Genomic DNA, 22,516 nt, shown 5'->3' on the forward strand with positions numbered 1-22,516 from the left:
CAGCATGCACATAACTGCATTCATTTAGAAATTTTATTTCATACAAACAAGACCATAAGCCACATGTTAGCTTCATTAGGCCTGATTTTTTTTTTTTTTTTTACTTCTTCTTACAGTTGATTTTGTTCTTCAAACCACATTTCTATTCAAATGAAACACAGCATACATTTAATGCATTTTCTGCTGGTCGGACACAAATACCAAGCATTACATCCAAACAAAAACGGAACAAAACTTAAGTCACACAACAGCTCATACACGTTATAAGAAAAAAACAAAAAGGCATCAAAGAAGAATGTGATGGTCAGCATATATACTCATTCAAACGTTTATTTACCACATATCCCAGGATCAGAGAAGATGAAGTGTGATTCTTTCACACAAGATGCTTTACTTTCATAGAAAGAATGGAATTTCTTGTTGATTTTAAGATAGATCTATTTGACTTCACCACTTTGCAGAGAACAAGCAAACAAATCAAAGCGGGGCACACTGTATTCATCAAAACAAAACAAAAAAGAAAAGAAATCAGCAGTGCATGTAGCTGTCACCATAAATTGTGCTTATTTTTATGAAATGATCTTGGCTGCTCCTGCTTTTTTAGTCCACACTGGCATACACAGTCAGTTACACTTGCATTGGAGATATGATCCATCTGACCAAAACTCCTTTCCTAAAATCATACATAGATAATGCCGGGGAAGTGCCTTAAACACTTCCTGTACAGTCAAGTATTTCCTGTTTATCTCCAAAAAACAGTTTATCCTCCTCTGGTCACCAGAGGCACGGGAATCAGGCTTTTCTGTCTCTCACGCTCTCAAGCACACACATTAAGGGGTAGCTCTGATATTACCTTGCTGCCTGTTACCCCAAATTATCATCATTTTCCTCTGCCTTAAAAACATACACACAAAAAAAGCTACTTGAAACAAACTAAGCTTCTCAAAACTCACTAATAGACAAATTTCAGATTAACTGAATAGTCAAGAAGGTAAAACTCAAACTCTTTATGCTCAAACGCTGCAGTAATTGCATACTCTGGTCTACTGTCTACTTAGACTGTCGGTGAAGTGCATGTGGGTGGGAGATGTGCTGAGTTGTAAGTCTTGAGTTTCTGGGTGCAACTTTGACAAAGTGTGCTGGATAAAGCCACCGAGGGAACCTAAGCAAAGGGTGCAGGATGCTGCCACCCCAACAGCAGCAGCACTCTGTGATTAGGTACACACACACACTACCATCATCCTGAAGTCCATCCTACGGAGGACCTCACAAAGCAATATCCTTCATTTTAAGCTCTTCTCAAATTTGCTTATATCCACTGTTCCATCTCAAGCATCCTCTCTCACATTTACACACATCTGGTAATACTACAGACTCTGAGGTTTTGCTCAGGAATGTCTACGTGCCTTACATGTTGAAAAATTCACTGTTAATAAAAGAAATACAGGCTTGTTGCTGGAGACGTGACCAAAGAAAGCTTGTACAAGGCCTAGCAGTTACTGTTAAGTGCATGTTAGTCTGTGATCAGCCTCACAAAAATACTAATCTGAAATATTGCATTGGTGATCAATTATCTTTTCAGACAAGCAAAGGCCTCACAATAGAAATCAATAACTTAAATACATTGATCATCATAAATAATGACTCCATTGTTAACTAAACACACGTGATTTGCCAGAGCTTGCATAACAGAACAAACATATTAAAACAACAGCAAGACAATACACCATGAAGCTGCTTCATTTTTTTAAGTCACAGCAAACTGTGCATCCTCACATACTTGGTGAAAGCATATCCGAGGTACGACCTTGGATATTAACAGTACCAAACATGGCTCGCTGTGTAGCGGCCATATGAAATCTGTTGCACAGTCAGGCAAGAGTCAGGAACGAGAGGACAACTGAACACTTACTGTGGCGAGTTCCTGAAATCTAACGGCTGTGGACGGTTCTGTGTTTGTGTTATTCTGTTATTTGCCAACCTCTATCACGACTGTATTTTTAGAACAGAATAAAGCCTCCAATTAAAGGCTGGTTACTTGCTTCTGGGCAAACACAGCACCTACAGTAAAATATGACTGCCGCATAACAACTGCCCAGTGTTAATTGCCTGTCCTGTTTTAATTAAATGTGTGCCTTTTCCATTTAAAACATTACGTTTCACTTCTTCGGGGCGTTTCTTAAATTACTTCTGCTCAGCTCGGAATCTAGCTCCTCGTGAGGGACTTCTGCCTGCGTCGTTTATGGCTTTCTACAAGTTTACCGAGATACTAGCTGGATCTTCAACTGCCAAGTCTGTACAAGAACATGGACTAGAAAGTTATCACTGGGCAGGATGCCTTCACACAGAGGCATACGTGGAGTGTCTCTGTGAAATAAACGCTAAGTTATCACTCATCAGGATTTACTGTTCTGATAATCTCCACTCATCTCTCAAGTAAATACAGTTTACCAACTTTTCTGAGTTCATGGTTACTGTGTCTGTGTGTTGTGTAAGTCTAATTAGCAGAGCAGGAACAGTTCTGGTTCCACTTCACATGTATTTAGGAGGTGCATTCAGGTGCACAGTTCATTTGAATGTTAATGTATAGCTGGGTATCAATACACACCGACTCAGAGCAGTTCATCTGGATTGATTTCTGGTATTGGCTGTCTCCAGTAACAGAAAGAGCTGTACTCTGGCATTACAAAGGCCTCGTTCTGCTCTTTGCTCAGCAAAGGGAACACGTGCTCCACCAGCTCACTCAGTCTGCCATAGCTGCGAAGGGGGAAAAAACGAAACCAGAGAAACAGAGTGAGCAAGAGAACGGATACAATATATAAATCTTAAAAAATATATACACTCTAGGTATTTAGTGATGAACAAAAAATAAAGAAAAACAAATATTTAAAAAATGGATTTTAGATTTGAAATACGTTGAAATGTATTGATCAATCTAAATACAGAAAGAACAAAAAACACAGGCCACCTGAGGAAAACATTGCAGACTAGAATCAATTTTAAGGTGTGTTTCTGGCCAGCTCTCTTTTTATTTCTGTTTTGTTCTCCATCAGATCCTGTGGGAAATATCTGTCGCTTGAGCTGCTAAAAGCACCACTATGTTCCCTAGTTTTTCTCTAATTTTGTCTGTTTTGCTTGCTGCAGGGTACAAAAGACTCTGTGACTGTAGGCTTTTATTCTTTTTACAGTAATGTGAGAGTGAAGGAAACAGTAATGGCTGGAAAAGCAAAACAAGAAAATAAAGAAAACAGAAAAACGTTCAATGATAGCAACGTCCTATACTTCCTGCTGGGGATTTTTGCTACGAAAGACAAACACAGACCATTAATGTACTTACGAGGACTTGTTGCCCTTGGTCTGCTCCTGGATCAGCTCTCCCTTTGGGTTAACTGTGAAAATTCTGCACACTGGAACGCCGACTTCCTTATAGGCAAACACATCCTGTATGAAGACATAAAGATTAAAGGCTCAATCTTCCCTCTAAAATACGACTGCTTCAAAGTTTAAGTTACGTTTTTTAAATGTTTCCGTTTATAAGCACAGCACAAGCTTTTATTTTGAGTTGGGATTAATTACAAACACATAAACCCCATTTTGCTTCCTCTAAGACAAAGCATGCGAATGAACCTGTCATTTACAGGCTGAAAAATTACTGACAGAGCTGTTAACAGCCATCTGAGAACACTCTTGATTATGTAATGTTCGGAAAGTAGCCTCTCATACATAATACATAATAAACTGAAATGACCACGTTAATAACATTAACCACAGATTTCCTGTTTGTGTTCCACCTAATGCATGTAATGGCAGTAAATTTCTGGAGTAAATGTTTTTGGTTGGCCAGAGGAAGAGTGAGTGTGTGGCTGTGTCTTATTTTTTTGTTTAGGGGAGAGACCGAGGCAGACTGGGCTTTGATAGCTGACCCTTCATGTGACTGTTAGTGTTTATGCAGCTGAAGACGGGATGCTGTGCCCGACTTGAGCTCTCGTCCACAGATGAAGTCACTCGCGATCACACTCTGACAATGACCTCAGCTCAGGTTCAGCCCAGTACTTATTTCACACATTCATGTCTGCTAACTCAAAGTGTCTGCCAAAGTGTCATGTTGCTCTTGCAATGAATTACAACTGCATCAACCTCTGAAAAGCGCACTTTTAAAAAAACAAAACAAACCAAAAAACCCCCCCAAAAAAACAAGCACTCTAATGTCGGGAAGTCTGACATCTTCAAACATGCATTAACTCACATTAGCTCTATTCCCAAAGGCGGCATAAAATGGCTGCTTGTTATGCTGGAACAGGTTCTTGATGTCTGTAAGGCATTCAATCTTGAAGATCTCTGGTTTCTTCTCGATGACCTCTCTGAAGCAAACAGACAGTTTTATTAGAGGGCATACACATCCTTCCCGTGTGTCCAGTTTGAGTTAGAGGTAATTTGATCAAACATATTTCGTTTATCTCAAACCCGTTTCTCCGACTGTTTTTAGATAAGAATTTGTTTATAAATGACTTTTGTCCTCTTTACAAATCGTGTAATAGCACGGCCTAAATCCAAATGCATTTCAGCAATTTCTGTTTAAAATTATGACTCAAAACAAATACACAGATGGTAGGGGTGTTTCTAATTTAAGCAAATTAAAACAAGAGGGACACATAAATAATGCAAATATCTACAAGTGTTTGCACCACACAACTATCAGCAATGCTGCAGGTTGCTATGCTGAGACACCAGCCATTCTGAACAGGTTTCAAGGTCACACAAAAACCCTGCTATGTGATTAACACACTGAATAAAAGAAATCAACATTTTCAAGGGAACCATTAACAACACAGGAAAGTTTTACTTGTTCTGTGAAAGTGAGAAAAGGATACTTGCTTTAGCTGTATTAACATTTGGATAATATCTGACATACAAGGCATAACAAGCAAGTATCACAAGAGTATTTAATTGTTTAATTAACATTATATTAACACAGTCATAATTCACTGAAACCAGTGTTGCTGGGAAACATGTTTGATGGGAGAAATACCGAAAGGGGTCATTTTAAAATCATGTAACTGTTAAAATAAAATCACATCAGTTAGTTTGGAACTTTTTCTAAAGTCATTTTATTCATCATACAGTGAATTTTGGGGTGTGTGGGATTAAATTATTGATTGATTCCCCCCCCCAAATGTAAAACAACAATTGCAGCATGCCTGGTTGCTTAGCAGCACATCTTACATACTCAAACTTTAACATGAAGGTTACTGTATCATGAGTTAGCTAGAGGAGGCTGACAGATGAACATGTGTGGGAGACAGTAGGTGGATCTAATAGGTCATTCTGATGATGCTCTTCTACAATAATTAAAATATTAAGATGTGTCAGCAATTGTATTTTTGTTGTAGTCTTGTTTATTAGTAGACTCTGAAATATATTTTACCTTTACAACCAGGAAGGAAATAATTTCAATAATTTGTGAAACTCCTCTAAAACTGAACCTTAAATATTTATTTTGTCAAATATATTTAAATTTAGAAAAATGAGTCAAAAATAGACATTCTGCTGCAAGATGTCTCAAATGATCCCACATTATCAAAAAAATATAGAAAGCTAGCAGCCTCCTTCTGGATCTCCTCACCACTTCAACAAAAGAATCATTCACACAAATCATGTCTCTAAAAATGCAAATGAGACTGTGACAGCAACGGGGAAATAAAGAGAATAGAATAATCCAAAACAGAGAAAATGCTGGCCATGAGCGTACTTTAGAGAAGTGACGGCACTAATACCAACACAGTTAATGCCTTTTAGATAGGAATTCATGAACTTGAGTTTGCTGTAGACTTAATAACCATGGCATATGAAAGACTTATTATAAAGAACGAGGGTTTTTAAAGTGAAACTAACTTTGTAGAGAAAAAAAAAGATTTAAGGGTGAAAAATATGGGGTGGTTTGAAAACAACATTAATATCTGGGGATAAGGAGGATTTAAATTAAATCATTTAATGTATATAATGAGCTTCATGATACCGAGACTGGTAACCATTTAGAGCTTATATTACCTGTGGAAAGCAGAGAAGAGGCTGCTGGGAGAGAGCATGAGAGGTCCTCGGGGTAGGATGGTGCCTCCATCATTGACCCACTGTAAGTAACCTCTTGTCATGTCCGCCATGCCGATTGCCCGGGCTGAGCAGTACAAGAACTTGTAGCCATTTCTGCGAATGGGAAGAGCAGTGCTCATTAATAATTGTTCATTATCATGACCTTAATGGCAACTACTAAGATTAGCACTTAAATTGGATGAGTTATTTTGATTGCGCTCATAATGTGGAGAAGTCACAACAATTCAATTAAAAAAAAAAAAAGAAAATCTTGCAGAGGAAACTTTTTATTTACTACCAAAACCAATACCCAGACTCACTACAGCTGACTTCATTCATGCAATACATTTTCTATTTTTTCAGATTTAAGTATAAAAATAAAACCAGAAAACGAAAGGGCTGGTTTAATGGTGTTTTTACTTTCTGCAATAATTCTGCCTAAACTACAGTTAAACTTACTGAGTCATCCACCTCAGAGCTCCCCACGCAAACACTGGGAGGAAATATCAACTCCACAAAGAGCCGATTGGGAATCAACCCCAAACAGTCCTAACCACTGACCAACCATTCATGCGTCTTCCATAATTAATCAGTGTTGCTGTGCACTTACTCAGCTACAGAGTGGTAGAGCTTGGCAATCCCCTGGTGGGTCCAGTCCTTCCCCAACTGTGGAAGTATCTGTCCAAATACATCTGACCTAAAACATTTAAACACATACAAAAATATCAATATCACTGACTATAAGATAGAAATAAATCAAACAGCCACATCAAGTAGAGAAAGAGAAAGCAGAGTACTGACTGTTCAAAAGAGGTCACATAAAGCACGATAACACCGTTTTATCATAAATATAGAACATTATGGGCTGTTCTCCACTAATGAGCATTACTGGCCTATAGGGGAGAAACAGTCTCACCCTCAGCTGGCTGTGTGTCCTTACAGACTGAAATGTAAATGTCCTCATTATAGTCCCTGTGCTCTTTACCCTGTTAGCCAAAGAAAGCAGCATGTCAGGGGTTGGCCTAAAGGGTCACAGAGATAATAAGCTGCAGTCAATTTGGAGCCGTTTGATGTCGACCACCAATGAACTTCAGGGTGGGCGTCAGGAAGGCAGCAGGCATCAGTTTTGTTTCAGAAGAGATATGACTAGCTTTAAAGTAATTAACAGAGCGTGAAACAAATAGAACTGGATTACAGGCTTCATATATGCCATTTGTGAATGACTTAAATGTGTCCATGGTAGTGAAGCTACTCTGAGCTGGAATCTTATTTTAAGCTTTTGTTCCTTTTTAAATTAACCGAACAATATTATGCAACAATTTAATCTTGTGTTCATTTACCTGCTCCCCACCTTATTTGGTGGATAATAAATAAGGAGCTGTATTTAAAGTATGCAGGCAGTTTATAGAAACACTTGAACACTGCACTATAGATTCCATCTTGGTAGCATAATAATTAGTTTTAGTGCAAAAATGGAGGTTTCCATGGCGAGTTTGCAACAGATGGCTTTAAGTGTTTTAACTATAAAATTAGATCCACATTTTATTACAAGAACTGAAACAGGATGCAACAAAAGATCTATCTAAATGTCGCTTCACTGATTGCTTCCCACCTATATGTTAAAATCAATATTTGTACACATTATTTTTAATTGTCGTTAAAGGATGCAACTAAGGTAGAGCACCCAAGGGAAATTCCTTCTAATAAGGTTTTCTTATTACTGTATATGTACAGGAAAATGTAATTGGATGCTACAATAACTGACTGATTTACTGCCCTGTCTATTACTGTCCATAATTAACATAGCAGCTAGCTTGCTATTACAACTGTGTTCTGTAATATGATTTTCTGAGTGACTGGAAGGCCATACTTTGTGATGGTGCCATCAATGTCAGAGATAATGACTTTGTCGTCCCAGTTCCACAGGTAGATTGTACCCTCACAGCGGCATGTGCCTTGGTATTGAGTGGTGATGCTAAATGTCACATCATTTGGCCCCTGCTTGAGTTTCAGACTAGCCTGGAAAAACAAACAAAAAAATGAGATATATATATATATTTTTCAACAGCACACGCATTACTCTCTGGCATCATTTTCTTGCCACAGTACAATGACCATCTACAGATCTTTAGAGCCCCCTACAGACTACAAATGGAGCAAACACTAGTTGCAGTTCATAGTTAGCCAGCAGAGGGAGCACAAAACAGGCAAATAAAAACACTTGAGACACAAATCTCATTAAGAACTCAGCAAAAAAATAAGCTGATCTTCTGACAATCAGACACTTTTATATTTGAAATTAAATAATATTTTATGACATTTATAACAAATCCAGAGAAAGCTTTGTCAATGTGAGAAAGGAAAAGGTGTAAAATGAACTTACAATCTGATCAGAGGAAAGCCGTAGTGACTTTCTGTATGTGTGTGGGCTGGGATGGTGCTGACCATCCACTGGCTGCAGTCTCTCTTGACAGGATGCTGCGCTCACCTCCTTGGACTCTTCATCACTGGATGAGTCTCTTGCTTTAGGCCTACAGTGCAGTAACCACAGATATGGTAGTCAATTATCACAGACAAGTGGAAAAACATGTTTCAGAAAGATTCGACCTGAAGATCCTTAGATGTATAAATAAATTCAATGTTATCTTAGTTACATTATTAATATTCTTCCTCATTAAACCAAAATATAAGCTCCTCCCTATGTATAATAATAATATAGTTTTTGATTTTCTGGTATCACATACGTTAAGGCCAGCTTCTCCTGAGATGTGGAGGGTCCTTCCTCTCCCGAATGTGGTTCCTCCTTAGTTTCGAGCTTAGTCTCCGACTGGACGAAGTAGGCAGAAAAATAAAATTCCCAATTAGCCAAGTTTAAAAAATATCTATATGAAAACAGGACACTGCCCATGAAGAGGGAACAGAAACTAACTGCAGATACCACCTCAAATTTTGTTTTGTTCACTTGTACTAACAACATGCACACCTGCTTGATTGTGCTATCCGCCCTCTTACGCCAGAACCACCAGCGGCCTGACTTCTTTGGCATTTTCTCCTTCACCCAGGCCTCCTCTGTAGCCTGCCATAAAAAGGAAAACAAATACATTTAATGATGAGATAGCTGCCAGCTGACAATGAGTGAATGAACAATACAAAGAGTAAAGAATTAAACACACGTTACCTTTGGTAAATTCTTCTGAAATGCTTGAAGGCTTAGAATCAAAGGTGCAGCTAGGGTCCAGTTATAATATCTGAAGACAAAGACAATTACCAATGTGTAATCCTGACCATACGTTTGAAATGTTTCTCTAGTGCATTTCCAATGTGAAGTAAAAACAGTTACATACCTATTTCCTATCCTTACTACCAGGTTGGGGTTGTCTATAATTGCTGGATTTTCAGCAAATTCATGATAGGTAATGATATGCTCCATAAACCTTTCTGGAAATGAACAGGGGAGAAGAAGACTAATTAAAGACAGCTGATGAAAAGGTCAGTGGTGGTGAGAAATAACATCTTAGTAGACATAAAGGTCAGGAAACTTTTTCTTCTGATAACCCCAGAGAGCTTCTAAAGCCTAAATCCCAAAGGATTAATATAACCTAGAGACCTCTAACAGTTTGTAATGACTGCGGAGGTAGTCTGTGATCATCGTTTGTAATGCAATAAATGCAGGGCAAATTAACAACAACATTTAACCAAATATGGACATCCTGTTATGATATTAGTCCAGAGGAAATGAGCATGTTCTTGCTTTTTTGTTCTTCTTTCCCCTTAAAGAATTATGTTGTTATCTTTAAAATGAATGAGAGAAATGGCAGGACTCTCATATTTAAAAAAAAAAAAAAAAAAAATGTGCATAAAAATAGCATAAGATAGAAGCATGTTGACTCGGATGACCAACGTTTTTTCTGCTGTTTAACAAGGTTATGACATCATATTCAGAGATGAAGACACATTTCCTGAAGAGTTAAAGTACATGTTAATTTGATGAGAGGGAAAGTACTTCTGGGTACGACATTTACACATCTGAACAAATATGTATCTGAGAACAGCTTCCTCTAACAGTAGCTGGACACTTTATGTGGCTAATCCAGAAGGTGCAACAAAGTTAGCTGAATGTTTACTGGCTTAAGACAAAAATGTTCACTTTATGATACATTTTGTTGTGAGTGTCATGCTCGTGTACCTTTGGATATTTCAGCATTTTCTGTCAGGCCTCCACACAGAGAAAGAGTAACATCAGGGAGGTCACTAGTTGAGTCAGAGAGACACTCTGTCCCGCTGTCAGCTGCAGCACTACCCACCGACTGTGGGGACTGTGAACCAGAGTGCATCTCAGAGTCAATCCAGTGCTTAGCAGCTGCCTCAGTCTCACTGGAGAAAAGAGAAGGAGAAGAAAAGGGTTACAACATGTCATGATACTGGTCTTTCAGGCTGTCAGTGACACTTCAGAGGAGAAATCGCTTTGGCTTTTATTTTATAATTACAAAGGTTAAGTAATTAGGCAGATCTTTAACCATCATACCTCTTAGGAAAATATCGTGCAGCAACATCAGGTTCAAGTACATTCAAGTCATCTAAGTAGATATCCTCAGGACCCTGATGCTGGCTCCTCTTCGGAACACCTACATACAATATATTTACAAATTACAAACTCATAACCAAGACAAGCCTTAAAAAAGCACCAATCTGCAGCCACCTAACATACCTTTCTTCTTTGATGGTGAATCTGTCTGCTGGTTACTGGAAGAGGTGGAGGTTGCTATGCTTGATTGCAGGATATCAAGGGGTTCTGTAGGGGCTTCCAGACTAACAGATGATATGGTGCTAACAGACGATATTGGAATCACAGGTGTTACAGTGGTGACGGGGGTGCGTGGCTCGGGCTTGACAATGTTACACACTGAAGAGGAGGTGGCATCGCCTTTTTCAACCTCGGTCTCATTCTCCATGGCCTCCGAGCTGAGGATAACACGGAAATGGGTGCTTTCTGATGGGGTGATGGTCACTTTTTTCAGTGGTTCTGATTTCTCCTTCTTGGTGACCTAAAAAAATTGGACGTAATGTTATTGTGATGATGAGTCAACTGGCAATGGTTTGAACTCCACTGGGAAGAAGTGCTCACCCTTGTGGTTTCTGGAAATTCTCCCCATGTCCACTGCATGTGAGACTCAGCTCTGAGCAAACTCTCTGAAGGCCTCATCACCAGTTCTGAGTCACTCTTTGGGGTAAAGGCCTGAGACAAGCTATGGCTGCAGGGGTGTAAAAAGAAATGCCAAGTAGTAGTAAAACAGGTGCTACTTACACGTCTGTGCTATCTTTGCTAACGACTTTCGGTTCATGTCAGCACATACCCATCACCAGCTGGCCAGTCCCCATCAGACATTGGATAACCATCAAGGCTGTGTCTGGCTGCGGGTAATTTAGGGTCAATGTCACGCACTGTAGTCACTGAAGGTGATCTAAATTCAGAGTGCAGAAGAAGCATAATAATTAACTGATCTCTTCACACAAATCTGGCTAGAAGCGTTGAATAAACATACCTTGATACATGAACTGTAGTTTCCTCGTCAGAGCTGAGATCCATTTCAAAGATCTCCTCATTTTGCCCAGTACTAGACATAGCAGCAGTGGTAGCAGCGGGTGCATTAGCAGCAACAGCATTACCAGTAGTGACTGACGGCGGGGTCAGTTCCTCTCTACGGGGGTCTCCTTTGTGCTTCTTTCTCCGTCTTTTCTTCTTTTTTGTGGCCACAGTGCTTGGAGCAGGAGGTTCAGGAGGGTCCTCTGGGTCGGCGGGGTCATCTTCCAGATCTTTTGGTGCCCTGTGCTCCACCTCTGAGATCCAGAACAGGTGACTCTCGGTGGGGATTGGGGAGGTGGCCAAATGGGCAGGAACAATCTGCTGAAATAGGAAAGCAGGACATGAGGATTAAGATATGTTTAAACAAGGATAATCGTAGTTTGAAACACAATATTGACTCAGGTCCTGCAGAATAAGGTAGAAGTCACTGCTGAGATGTCACAATAGCAGCCTGAGCAAAGGTTAACTATGCAATATGGTGGAGTAATCACTTCTTCCTACAAACACTGCCCTACATTTCTACTTCAAGAATGCTGTTAAGCAAAGGCAAGACTGTTGTTGTGTTGGGTCAACGAAAGCAAAGTGAAAGATGTTTTGAAAACATGTCTGAAGTTTCATTTCTTTTTTTCAACATGAAATATTTCATGACTTTGCTACATTAAAACTCAAAACAAGACTGCACAAAAAGGAGAATGAACAAATTATATATCTGTAAAAATGTCTCAATGAAACTTTGTGTCATTAGCCTTTAGCAGTTTTGTTACTTTATTTATTTATTTTAATTATGCTTATGGCTTACATTTTGTTGCTCAGCTTCCTGCACAAAAAAGGCCTCTCCATTGTCACCAAGCTTCATATGCAGGTCTACAGGCTCTCCATTCACTTCGATGTCGATCTGGAAAGAAGACACATAATTCCCTTTCGAACATGTGCTCCTCTCTTATTAGTCTGACATCTTCTGAACAATTTGTCACTTTTATCTGAATGAGCTTCCTGCTCACTTTCCTATAAAAGTCACGAGTAACAATTGTGCTTTACTTTTAACATGGCAAAAGCTTCAACAGCATGAAGGCACATTAACTGACAGACATGTACAGGACCATGGCTTACTGACTTAAGACACTCTCTCGTGCTTTTGACATTGTCATCTCACTATCTCAGTGTGGCTTTTGAATATGCCCACAGATTGATTAACTCGCTCTCTCTGTTACAGTCTTCATGAAGATTATGTGATAAACATTAACATAAAGTGACCGGTGTCTAAATGCCAACACTTTAACAGACTGAAGAAGCCAGCAATGTTAAGTATGCAATTTTTGAAGAGGGCTGTATTGGCACTGCTGTTCAAATGTAAAAACTGCCAATGCAATAGTACAGAACAGAAAATAAAATAGGACACTGACACTGAAAACAGTTATTCATTGACGTCAATCACCCTGTGTATCAACCAATAAAAATCTTACATTACCCTTTTTAGTTGACTTTTAAAAAAAATTAAAAAAACCCCATCACACTGGTTGTTTTATTATACTTCCATTATTTTGCAAGATCACATACATGGTCTGTATGCACTCAGAGACCCATCTTCCTCCAGAGCCTTTAAAAAACCTAATAAGCGTATGGGTCTTCTGGGCTTGCTTTCTGTGGAGCCTGCCAACAGAACAAGGCCATTCATGTTTGCCAGATAAACCCCAGTGGACCAGGGGGCCATTCAGAAATTTGACACCGAAAACAAAAAACAAAACAAAAAAGAAAAAACAGGTCACGTCTGGCAGAGACTACAGGAGGAGACAGACTCTGACTCACAAGTGCTCTGCAACTTGAAACCAAATCATCAATATTAATTTACAACCAATGGCTGTAGAAATAATCAGTTTTTCTCCCTCTTGTGCTATCCGTCTGGTTGTACATTTGATGCTGTCCTTTACTGTTGCTGTGGGTTCTCTACAGCCTCAAGATTTAATTTCACCCCTTCAGGGGTGCTGGAGGAAATTTATGTGTGGTAGTGGCTGGTAATTTCAATGCCCAATTAATAATGAGCTAGAATAAATGAGGGTCCTCTTCAGCTGTTCACAGTGTGTGACAGGTTACATGCACTTGAATAGCTGAGATGTGGATTTGCCAACACTGTGCTCCATCACTGGAATGATTGCGAGGCACGGCCACTTACAAATGCTTGAATTAAGGCAGGATATTAAGATGTTTTGGGGTTTGGTTTTTTTTGCTTTGTTAAACACAAGTCTATTTCACTCTTGACGTTCACTTTTCAGATTAGAAGAACAGGAAAATAATATGTGTAAGTGCACTTAATTAACATCTCTAATGTTTTTAGAAACCACATAGTACTTGAAAAACTTTTCTGGTTGCCAACCAAAGTGACTGATGTACGGGAACAGACACACTATCAGCAGCCAAATTTTAATTAGTATTTGGCAAACAGTTATAGCTGAATTCCCACTCATAATTCTCTAAAATATCTGCATGTCAGTACCAAATACCACACAATTTATTGCATTTATCGCAAAAGCACAAGGCGCTAATAACTGATCTCAGGGACAGACATAACTGTTTGTTACACAACAGCCCCTGTTCAGGCCTCCTTCACGTTTCCTCCCTCTCCCACACATAGAAGTTGTAAAGCTGCTGTTGCCATAGAAACCACTCATTCATTCCTCCCCTTTAAGCCCATCGGGATTCTGGGTAGGTGGTGAGACAGTGTCAGTTCCCCCCGCAAATCATTATCCACTCCGGTTCACCAGCAAGTAAATAAGCTCTCTAAGCTAGTGCACAACATAACCATACTAAGAAGTACAGCTGCAGCTATCGATTATTTTAGTAATCGAGTCATCTATCAATTATTCCATCGAGTAACTGATTAGAAATACCTTTGTCTTATTATCGAGATATATTCAAAAGTGAAAAATAAATAAGAGAAAAAAATCTAATTGGTTTCCAGTTTGTTTGTTTTTTGTTTCATCTGCCATCTGCTTCACTTGTCAAAAAAAAACAAAAACAAAATTTAATATGACACCTAAATACAAAGAATTTGTTTTTGGTTTTTCAAATAATACATTTTCTTAAATGCAAAAAAATTTAAATACTCAAATAAGAGGCATAAAACTAAGGATTTAAAAAAAATATATATCTTTAGTCTGTCTTCTTGGAATGCTTTATGAGTTTTTGTACATGTTTCTGCGTGTTTGAGTCTGCAAGTTAATGAGTAAGTTTGTGTCTGCAAGCCTTTAAAGGAGAATGTGGTGGCTGTAATGAAGAGAAGCGAGTATATCAGCATTCTGAAGTTTGACCAGTGTGTTGATGCAAAGTTTTTGTGTTGCTGAAAATAAGATGATGGTGATGGTGCAGACATTAATGATATTAACGATGATTCACCGTTTTTAAATATTACTGCAATTCATTGAGACACTATTTTATATGTATTCACTTGTGAATAAATGTTATAAAAATCTTGAAATAAACGTGGTGTAGTACACACCATGCCCCCCCTTTATACTCTCTCCTGTTCGCTTCCATGTAAAAACATGGAAGCGATCATGTAAAACATGGAAGCCCTTAGTCTTCAGCAAGATATATAATTGAACTATTCTGGAATCAGACTACGTTAACAGTTCCTCTGCATTTTTTTAATGTAGCCTTACTTCTGGAAACCTACTGCAGATTTTTCATTGCGTGAAACAAACGACGGTCGATGGAGTTGCTACAAAGTTTGCTTTTCTTCACATCAAGAGTTTGTTGATCAGATGCTTTGTCAATGACCCCCCCCCCCCTCTAGTTTTTTCCCCAGGAAAGGCATTAATGTTGATCTCAGGAATATCACTGCTGTTTATGATTTTCTTTTTCTCAACAGAGCTCACGTCTCGTTAATAGCTCCGCCTCTTTGCTCTTTGCCGTGTGTAAAAAGACTCCTAGTTTAACTATCCCAGCTTCATCATCACTAGTGTTGTGTTATCAGTGTATACCGGCTTAACTTCCTTAAACTTTTTTTATTCACACGCTGCTCATAAATACTTTTGTATTACACAAATGTTTTCAGTCGTAAATGTGGGTGGATCGCTCGGGTTTGCGTTTCCATGGTAACAATGGCGCTACAATCATCGAAGCAAAGAATTTGTATTGAGACTTTTTTTATAATCTGATTATTCGTAATACTCAATACCAGTCCTACTAAAAATAGATGTTAAGACAAGTTCACCATTCTTACTTGTGTTATGGAACAAACACTTAAAATAAATACATCATATATTCCATCCATTACCAATTTCTTGCTGAATACCAACATTTTTTTAAACTTAATATAACCCTATAAACTGAAAAAACCTCAATAACATAGACATAACAGTGAGCCATAGCATTTGCATCTACATCTCCCTACTACAATACACTAATACACTCAACCTACTCTCCCTGCTATAAGGCCAATGTAGAGGTGCTACAAAAAGTGAGAAGTGGACTCAAGTGCTCATCATCCATGATTAATTGGATCGGGTCTCCCAGGCAAGATGATATAGTAACAAATACCATCAATGAGGGAGAACAGCCCAGAGCATCCCGTCTATGTTGAGCAAACATAAAAGATTTCCCTAAATGATTCATAGCCTGTGATTTCGATGCTCAGTATTTGTTAATTACCCACACTGGGATTGGAGAGTCATATGCTTTTTTTGATCCCAGTGTGGAGGAGCTTTGTTCAGGGGAGGACATTATGACTGTGTCCTGGGGGAGATGTCCTTAACGCCATTTTGCGCATGATGGAATTGATATGAAACGCATTCCATCGATTAAATAGGTTGGCATCTTTTCATCCGCACTTTTAATTGAATTAAATATAGTTAAATGTTTTAAGCCTTTGCATTGAACTTCCACATTAGCAAAACCTCATTGATCAGTTTGAAAAATGAATATTATAATCAGGAGCAGAGAACATTTTTAATATCCAATGTTAATCCAATGTTAAAACTTGGTACATATATTACCCACAATGCAACTCAACCACCAACAGTTCAGTCAAGTGATTTGGGCGTGTTGTGGGGAAACAAAACACAAAAACTTGGTGATATAGAAACATGCTTTCAGACCAATTTTTGATATTTGATGTTTGACACGTCTTAAAATGAATCTATCTATATAAATATATGAGCTTTGTATATGAATCGATGTAAGCTTAATGCTTTGACACATCAGTGAAAGAAAAAACAAAACAAAAAAAACTCACCACTTTCTCTTTGGAGCGCAGCACGCCCAGCTTACCAAAGCGCACATGGAATGGCGAGCACTGGTAGGTGCCATCTCTCTGACGGACAACCACAACATCGATGCAGCCTGACAATGTGGCCTGGTTAATGCCCTTATACAGTTCTTTGACAGTCACCAGAACCTGACCTGCTAGCTGGCCAACGTAGTTCATGGTGTCCGCCTGTACAGAGAAAAACAAAAACAAAAAAAACTAATATTAACAGAGTAAATGGAAAGACAAGCTAAAGGCATTGTTATTCAGCAAGAGTCCAGAAGACACAACCACTTATGAAATCTACAAATATTCCACTTGAAAGCTCCCTCCCTTCCTGCTTACCCTGTGGTGTCTGTTTATCTCCTGACCTCCATACAGACTGCTAGAGTTATACTGTTGTCCTATAACTGGCCATTGTCCCACGTGAACAACATTAGACAGAGGAAGGCTGCTATGGAAGCAGTTGACTTCCTGTTTACATCCATTAAACACTACTGTCAAAATCAAATCAAAAACTAAAACCACATTTCTGTGGCTTTAATATGAGCAGGATTAATGCTGTACATTTTGTCATAATGCTTTTAATCATCTGGAATAAGCAATTTGCAGGACTGTAAATTCCTTAACAAGCAAAGTGCTCAGTTTACTTGACCAAAGAAAAAGTACACAGGGCAGGGCTATCGTTGCATAATTACAAAAACTTTCCTTGGTGCACTATGGCCTCTTTACTGAACTAGATTATTTGTCCTCGATTGTCCTCTGCGACACAGAGTGTGTGTAACGATTAACTTAAACATGACTTTGGTTTGCCTGGGTCAGGGTCTAGTTTACTGGGGCCTGTAAACACATTGCCTCACTGACTTCATTGGGTTTACATAACCTGACATGTTCTGTCTTACACTAACCTTTTGTTCTGAATCTAGTCATGAGAGCAGTGATGGAGGGTGTGGAGGGGGGTAAGGGGGTAGAGAATAGGGACATTTGTGCAAGGGTGGCATCATGGAATATGGCAAACAACTGTGGTATATTCATTCGGAGTAGGATGATGAGTAGAGAGTATATGCACAGCGTATTCACTTTAAACCATAATCAGACAGGCAAACAGGACACTTTAGCAGCTATCACAGCCACCACAAAGTTCAAAGAGCAGTAGAAAGTTCAGATCATTTGATACCAGCAGGAATCCAAGAAACAAGAAGCTCCGCGTTCGCGTTTCCTCGAACTTCACCCCAAATTTGTACAGTGTGACAATGTGAAAAACAGGTCAACTACACTCTGTTGGGATAATCGCATAAATATAGTAACAACCAGGGTTTACACACCTGACATATTTTCAGTACAGATTGTATGACTGAAGCGTTAGGTATGTGTTTATAATATGAAGGACCAGTGAACCTATATTTTTGTGTATGACACTTAAAAATACAATACACTTTAGCTCCAGCACCATCTTTCATATTACAGGTTAAAGGTACAAATGTGGTATGCCGATTTTTGTGTCTTTATCTACTTTCTCCATCTCTAGAAACTAAGAACTTTTACCAAAATAACACTTTAAAGAGATTTACAGTACTGTAGATATTTAACTTTCACTTTTATTTCGGTGTCAGAAAGTCAGAGTACACGTACACCGTGTCTATTGGACTGATGTAGGATTAACACTGAGCAAATTATCACGGGATCATTTGGAAAATGTGCGGCAAATGCTTCAACCTGCTTCTACACATTTATTTTTCCTTCTTTCAGGGTCAGCCCAGAAGTAGGGCAATGCAAAAGTAGACTACAGTCAGAAATTAAACAGGACGGCTCGGTATTTTAGATGACACATAATTAGCACAGGTGATGAAAGACTCATGAGCCAATCTGTACTATTTTGACTGGATCACAATGCTATATTTGTCCCCCTCACTGCCCACTTCTTTTAACGTCAAATTACAAATCAAGGCAATCATGTGTGAAACTATTAGGCTTAGTTACAGTAACAAGCCAACAAACCAAGCAACCTGACAAAACCAAACAATAGAAGATGACTAACTGCCTATTTGGCCCTCTAGTTTCAGGCCCAAGCTGTGACTAACCAGAAAACCTGCCAGTACTGACTCACCAGGAACCAAGATGACCTCTGAGAGGATGGCTCATCCTGTTCACTGTTGTCTGTGTTGTCTTCTGTGTTGCTTCCCAGGAGCTCCCTGTTCCCCCAAGATCTCGGTCTCTTCATCACCATTAACAGAGCGTCAGCTCCAGCCTTATCCACCTCAGGACTAGACTAGCACCAATGTTTTCCTCTCTCAGATTATGGTGATAATATCCCCCTGTCATCCTGAATCAAATCTCAAATAAGGTCCACCTAATCACCTTGCAATGACCCTCCCAGGAGTAAATACAGATACACTACCTGAAGCCAGCTGCGGTTGTGTAATAGTAATAAAGATTGTCATTTTTCTTTTATTCTCTGCAGAATATGAACATATGCTTGTCCAGTCAGCTGACATGGCAGTAAGGGTTTAGCCAATGGGACGGCTTCTTTGGACTTGTGGTTTATAGCTGATAAGAGAATGCTAATTTCTGTGAACAGCTATGCAATGTTTTCCCCTGATAAGAGTAGGCAAAACCAAACAGCAATCCCCAGCAAGATGTTCTTTTACAGTCAGTCACGTATACCTGTCAGGTTCATTGCTGCAGGTGTTTGTTATTGTAGATGGCTCATCGAAAGTAGGACAGTAAGTACACTGGACTTCAATATGTTGATTTCTTTGTTGCCAGTTGTCACATGAGCTCAGAAAACCGATGGAATTTTTTCAAACAGCACCAATATCATAATCTTTGCACACTAAAACAAATAAATAAGTAATAAATCCGGTAGAGCGGTACACTGATGAGACTATAGTTCAAGCCATGATGAACACGTTTTTATCATCAGGAGGTTCTCTCTAGTTTGGCTTCCAGCATTCGCTCCTAAAATGAGCATAAAGCATGAGGCTCTTCCAAAGAGGTCTCAGCCCCACTGTCCCATCTGCTAAGCTTTTTGTAAACATGACCAAAGAAAACACAGGCCCACTGAGTTGAGGGCTGTGGGCTCTTCCTCCCCCTGTGCTAGGATCTGTTCTGTGTTCAAGAATTTAACAACAGCCATTCGGAAAATAAATGAGTACTTTCTCTTAGTGATAAAACATGGAGAAAAATTATATGTGCCATTTAACAAATAAGAAATCTTTAAATTACAAACTCGAGCAATTAAGAATTACAAGCACAGACATGTTGTATTATGGTCTACTCCACAATTATGGCTTTCATCTGGAATGATCTAGTCAACATTTGCTTTGACTGGGTAACAAAAGGAATCAGTTCTGCTAGACCACACAAAGTTCATGTTACACACTTTCAAGTATTAAGTTACACAAAACCAGCCTGCTCATTATGTGCAACATAAACCAAACCCCACAGAGTGCCAAGCTGCACTTTTACACGAGAAAAGGAGATTTTTTTGGTCACAATCAAAGTGTAGTTCATTATTTTCCAGTGAATTGCAAAATCCCTGTGAATTTGACAATACACAAAGCACAAGTGGTCAAAGTACCAACACTAATTCTATCCGGAAGATTGAACGCTTTCAAAATGTTTTCTTCTCTTAAGTGTAGACGATAACCAACACACACAGAAACATGTTCATTCAAAGTTATTTTGCATTTATAGTCTATGGTCCGGTAAACTTGTATTGTGTTACATATAAGGGAACTGAGAACTAGTTAGAAATTATCCAATCTACTGGAAGCAGAAGCATCTGAGCTTATTTTTCATTGCAAAGTAGTGAAGTCACACTACAGTGTGGCAGTGTGCAACAGTGGAGTAACTGCATACCTGAGTCACATGAAATACTTTATATGTCTTTTGTTTCTACAGTGTGTCCAGACTCTGATCTGAAACAGTGTTGAGATTGTAAATGAATGCAAACATACTTTTCCACCCTGAAGAAAATTGAACAGGAGTTAATAATGGAATCAATAAAGAATCTGAGTTGTGGCCAAAACTAAACTAAGCATCTGCATTAAAAGAAAAATACTTCTAAAACCTGATTCTAATGTTTAGACTGTTTTAATTTAAAAGCTACAAACTATAACCCCAAATTGACCATTAATGTAACTAAGATTTTGCCCTTCAAATAGTTTCAGTAACCGAACATTTATGAAAATAAGGTTATTTGCAAGATTTATGTCAGATTGTATCTTGAATTTCTAATATTACCTGTAACTCAGAATGACTAAATAAGAGTATTGGTATGGGTTTTTCTAATATTACACATTTAAATTAAAACGTTGGGGGAGAAAAGTGTTGTCTCTAAGTTGATTGGTACCAAGATTCTGGTTACTAGTGTTTTCAAAGGCCACCCACAAGCAGGTGTTTTCTTATGTGAGGAGTCAGCTTACAAGCCAACGCTAAATACAAAACATGAGTTTATGCGATACACAAGCTTGCTCCAACGTTAGTCAGTTGAGCCATTCCGTTTTAATCTCAGCCTGAGCTGTTATAGCTATAAAAATGCTAATTTTGAAGATTAAAGCTGGTGTATGGCTTGACATACGTCCCGAGTACATACATACTTCGATGTCATTGCGGAAATAAATGAAAAGCGAAACCATAAATCTTAGTTGTTTTGTACAACCGTGCTTTAACTGGTACAAATCCAAGCTATAAACAGTGGGTGAAAATAGTACATGGGAGGAAAAAATGAATGGAGACGGAGCTCTGTCAGCTAGCTGCTTGCCAGCTTGTTAACCCTCAGCTAGCCACCGTGTTATCGCTGGGTTTACGTTACCGTAACAGCAAACGGTGAAACACGAGTCACTCACTAGGTCACCGCTTTCAAATGGAAAGTCAATATATTTCTGCATTATGTGATAAATACATTCACAGTCCGGTCTTTTTGGTGTTTTAATTAAATGAATCCACAGCAGCTTAAAACTGTTAGCAAGGTTAGGTGCTAGCTATGGTTAGCCGAAGGCAGATTCAGATAATAAGATGTTAAAAGCAGCTGCGAACCGCTTTGACAGGGCTCGAAATAATTTTATCACTAAACCCTTACCTTCTGGTTGCGGGATGCTGCCGATGAAGGACGTTATGGTTTCTTCACTCAGTCCCCATATCTGTACCCGTGAAACTCCTCAGAAGCCTTCTGACGTGTCTGGACCACCGTGACCGACTGGTGGTGGCTGCCAGCAGAGAGCTGAAGTTGATGGGACAGGGAGCCGCACAGCGGCGGTGCACTCACACAGCTGGTGGGATACTTTCGTTTTGTCTGTGCCGTACATAAATTCATTCACTATACTTGCAGCCAAAATTACAGCCCCTGCAGTGTATTTAATACTATAACTTATGTACAGTTATTATCATAATAAGGTTTGTATCCAGGTAAAAGTTAACTTTTCTCCCTCCTAACGACCTTTCAGGAACTGGGTTACACACAATGACAACAGGTTCTTTTCATTTGACCATCATCAATCTTTCAAACCCCCTTTTTTTTTTAAATCTTTATTTATTATTAATTATACTGAGGGCATTTCTGTTAATCAATGAGCTGAAGACGGGAGATTATGGAGAACAAA

The 22,516-nt window shown here is 38.9% G+C and overlaps 1 protein-coding gene across 3 annotated transcripts; it reads right to left on the reverse strand.

Annotated features, from left to right (window-relative positions):
• Positions 1–15: 15 nt before the first annotated feature.
• Positions 16–22,155, reverse strand: lpin2 (lipin 2). 3 transcript variants are annotated; one of them, XM_085440469.1, is made up of 20 exons: positions 21,997–22,155; positions 16,902–17,102; positions 12,471–12,566; positions 11,631–11,992; positions 11,442–11,549; positions 11,213–11,339; positions 10,796–11,132; positions 10,613–10,712; positions 10,274–10,461; positions 9,432–9,525; positions 9,266–9,335; positions 9,071–9,163; positions 8,832–8,914; positions 8,471–8,618; positions 7,958–8,106; positions 6,698–6,784; positions 6,049–6,201; positions 4,247–4,361; positions 3,338–3,441; positions 16–2,757 (listed from the first exon to the last, which is right to left on the reverse strand). In XM_085440469.1, exons 2-20 carry the CDS (start codon positions 17,091–17,093, stop codon positions 2,613–2,615), a joined length of 2,751 nt encoding a protein of 916 aa, XP_085296595.1. In that variant the 5' UTR covers positions 17,094–17,102; positions 21,997–22,155; the 3' UTR covers positions 16–2,612. The 3 variants fall into 3 exon arrangements, with proteins under 3 accessions (XP_085296595.1, XP_085296594.1, XP_085296593.1); XM_085440468.1 differs by lacking the exon at positions 21,997–22,155 and adding an exon at positions 19,021–19,473 and having other exon boundaries at positions 11,631–11,989; XM_085440467.1 differs by lacking the exon at positions 21,997–22,155 and adding an exon at positions 19,021–19,472.
• Between the last annotated feature and the right edge of the window lie 361 nt (positions 22,156–22,516).

The sequence above is a fragment of the Copadichromis virginalis genome, linkage group LG18 (assembly GCF_057382275.1).
Source record: "Copadichromis virginalis isolate Kocher_CV1m ecotype Utaka linkage group LG18, C_Virginalis_male_GT1.1, whole genome shotgun sequence".
In the NCBI taxonomy this organism is placed as follows: domain Eukaryota; kingdom Metazoa; phylum Chordata; class Actinopteri; order Cichliformes; family Cichlidae; genus Copadichromis; species Copadichromis virginalis.

Excerpts from the sequence above, each read along its gene's own strand:
- lpin2 (XM_085440467.1), bottom strand. The coding sequence starts at position 19,140 with ATGGTGATGAAGAGACCGAGATCTTGGGGGAACAGGGAGCTCCTGGGA. Across the intron at positions 10,462-10,612 it reads GCACGATATTTTCCTAAGAG|TGAGACTGAGGCAGCTGCTA; the intron begins GTATGATGGTTA and ends TCTTTTCTCCAG. Across the intron at positions 8,107-8,470 it reads GGCTTTCCTCTGATCAGATT|GCTAGTCTGAAACTCAAGCA; the intron begins GTAAGTTCATTT and ends TTGTTTTTCCAG.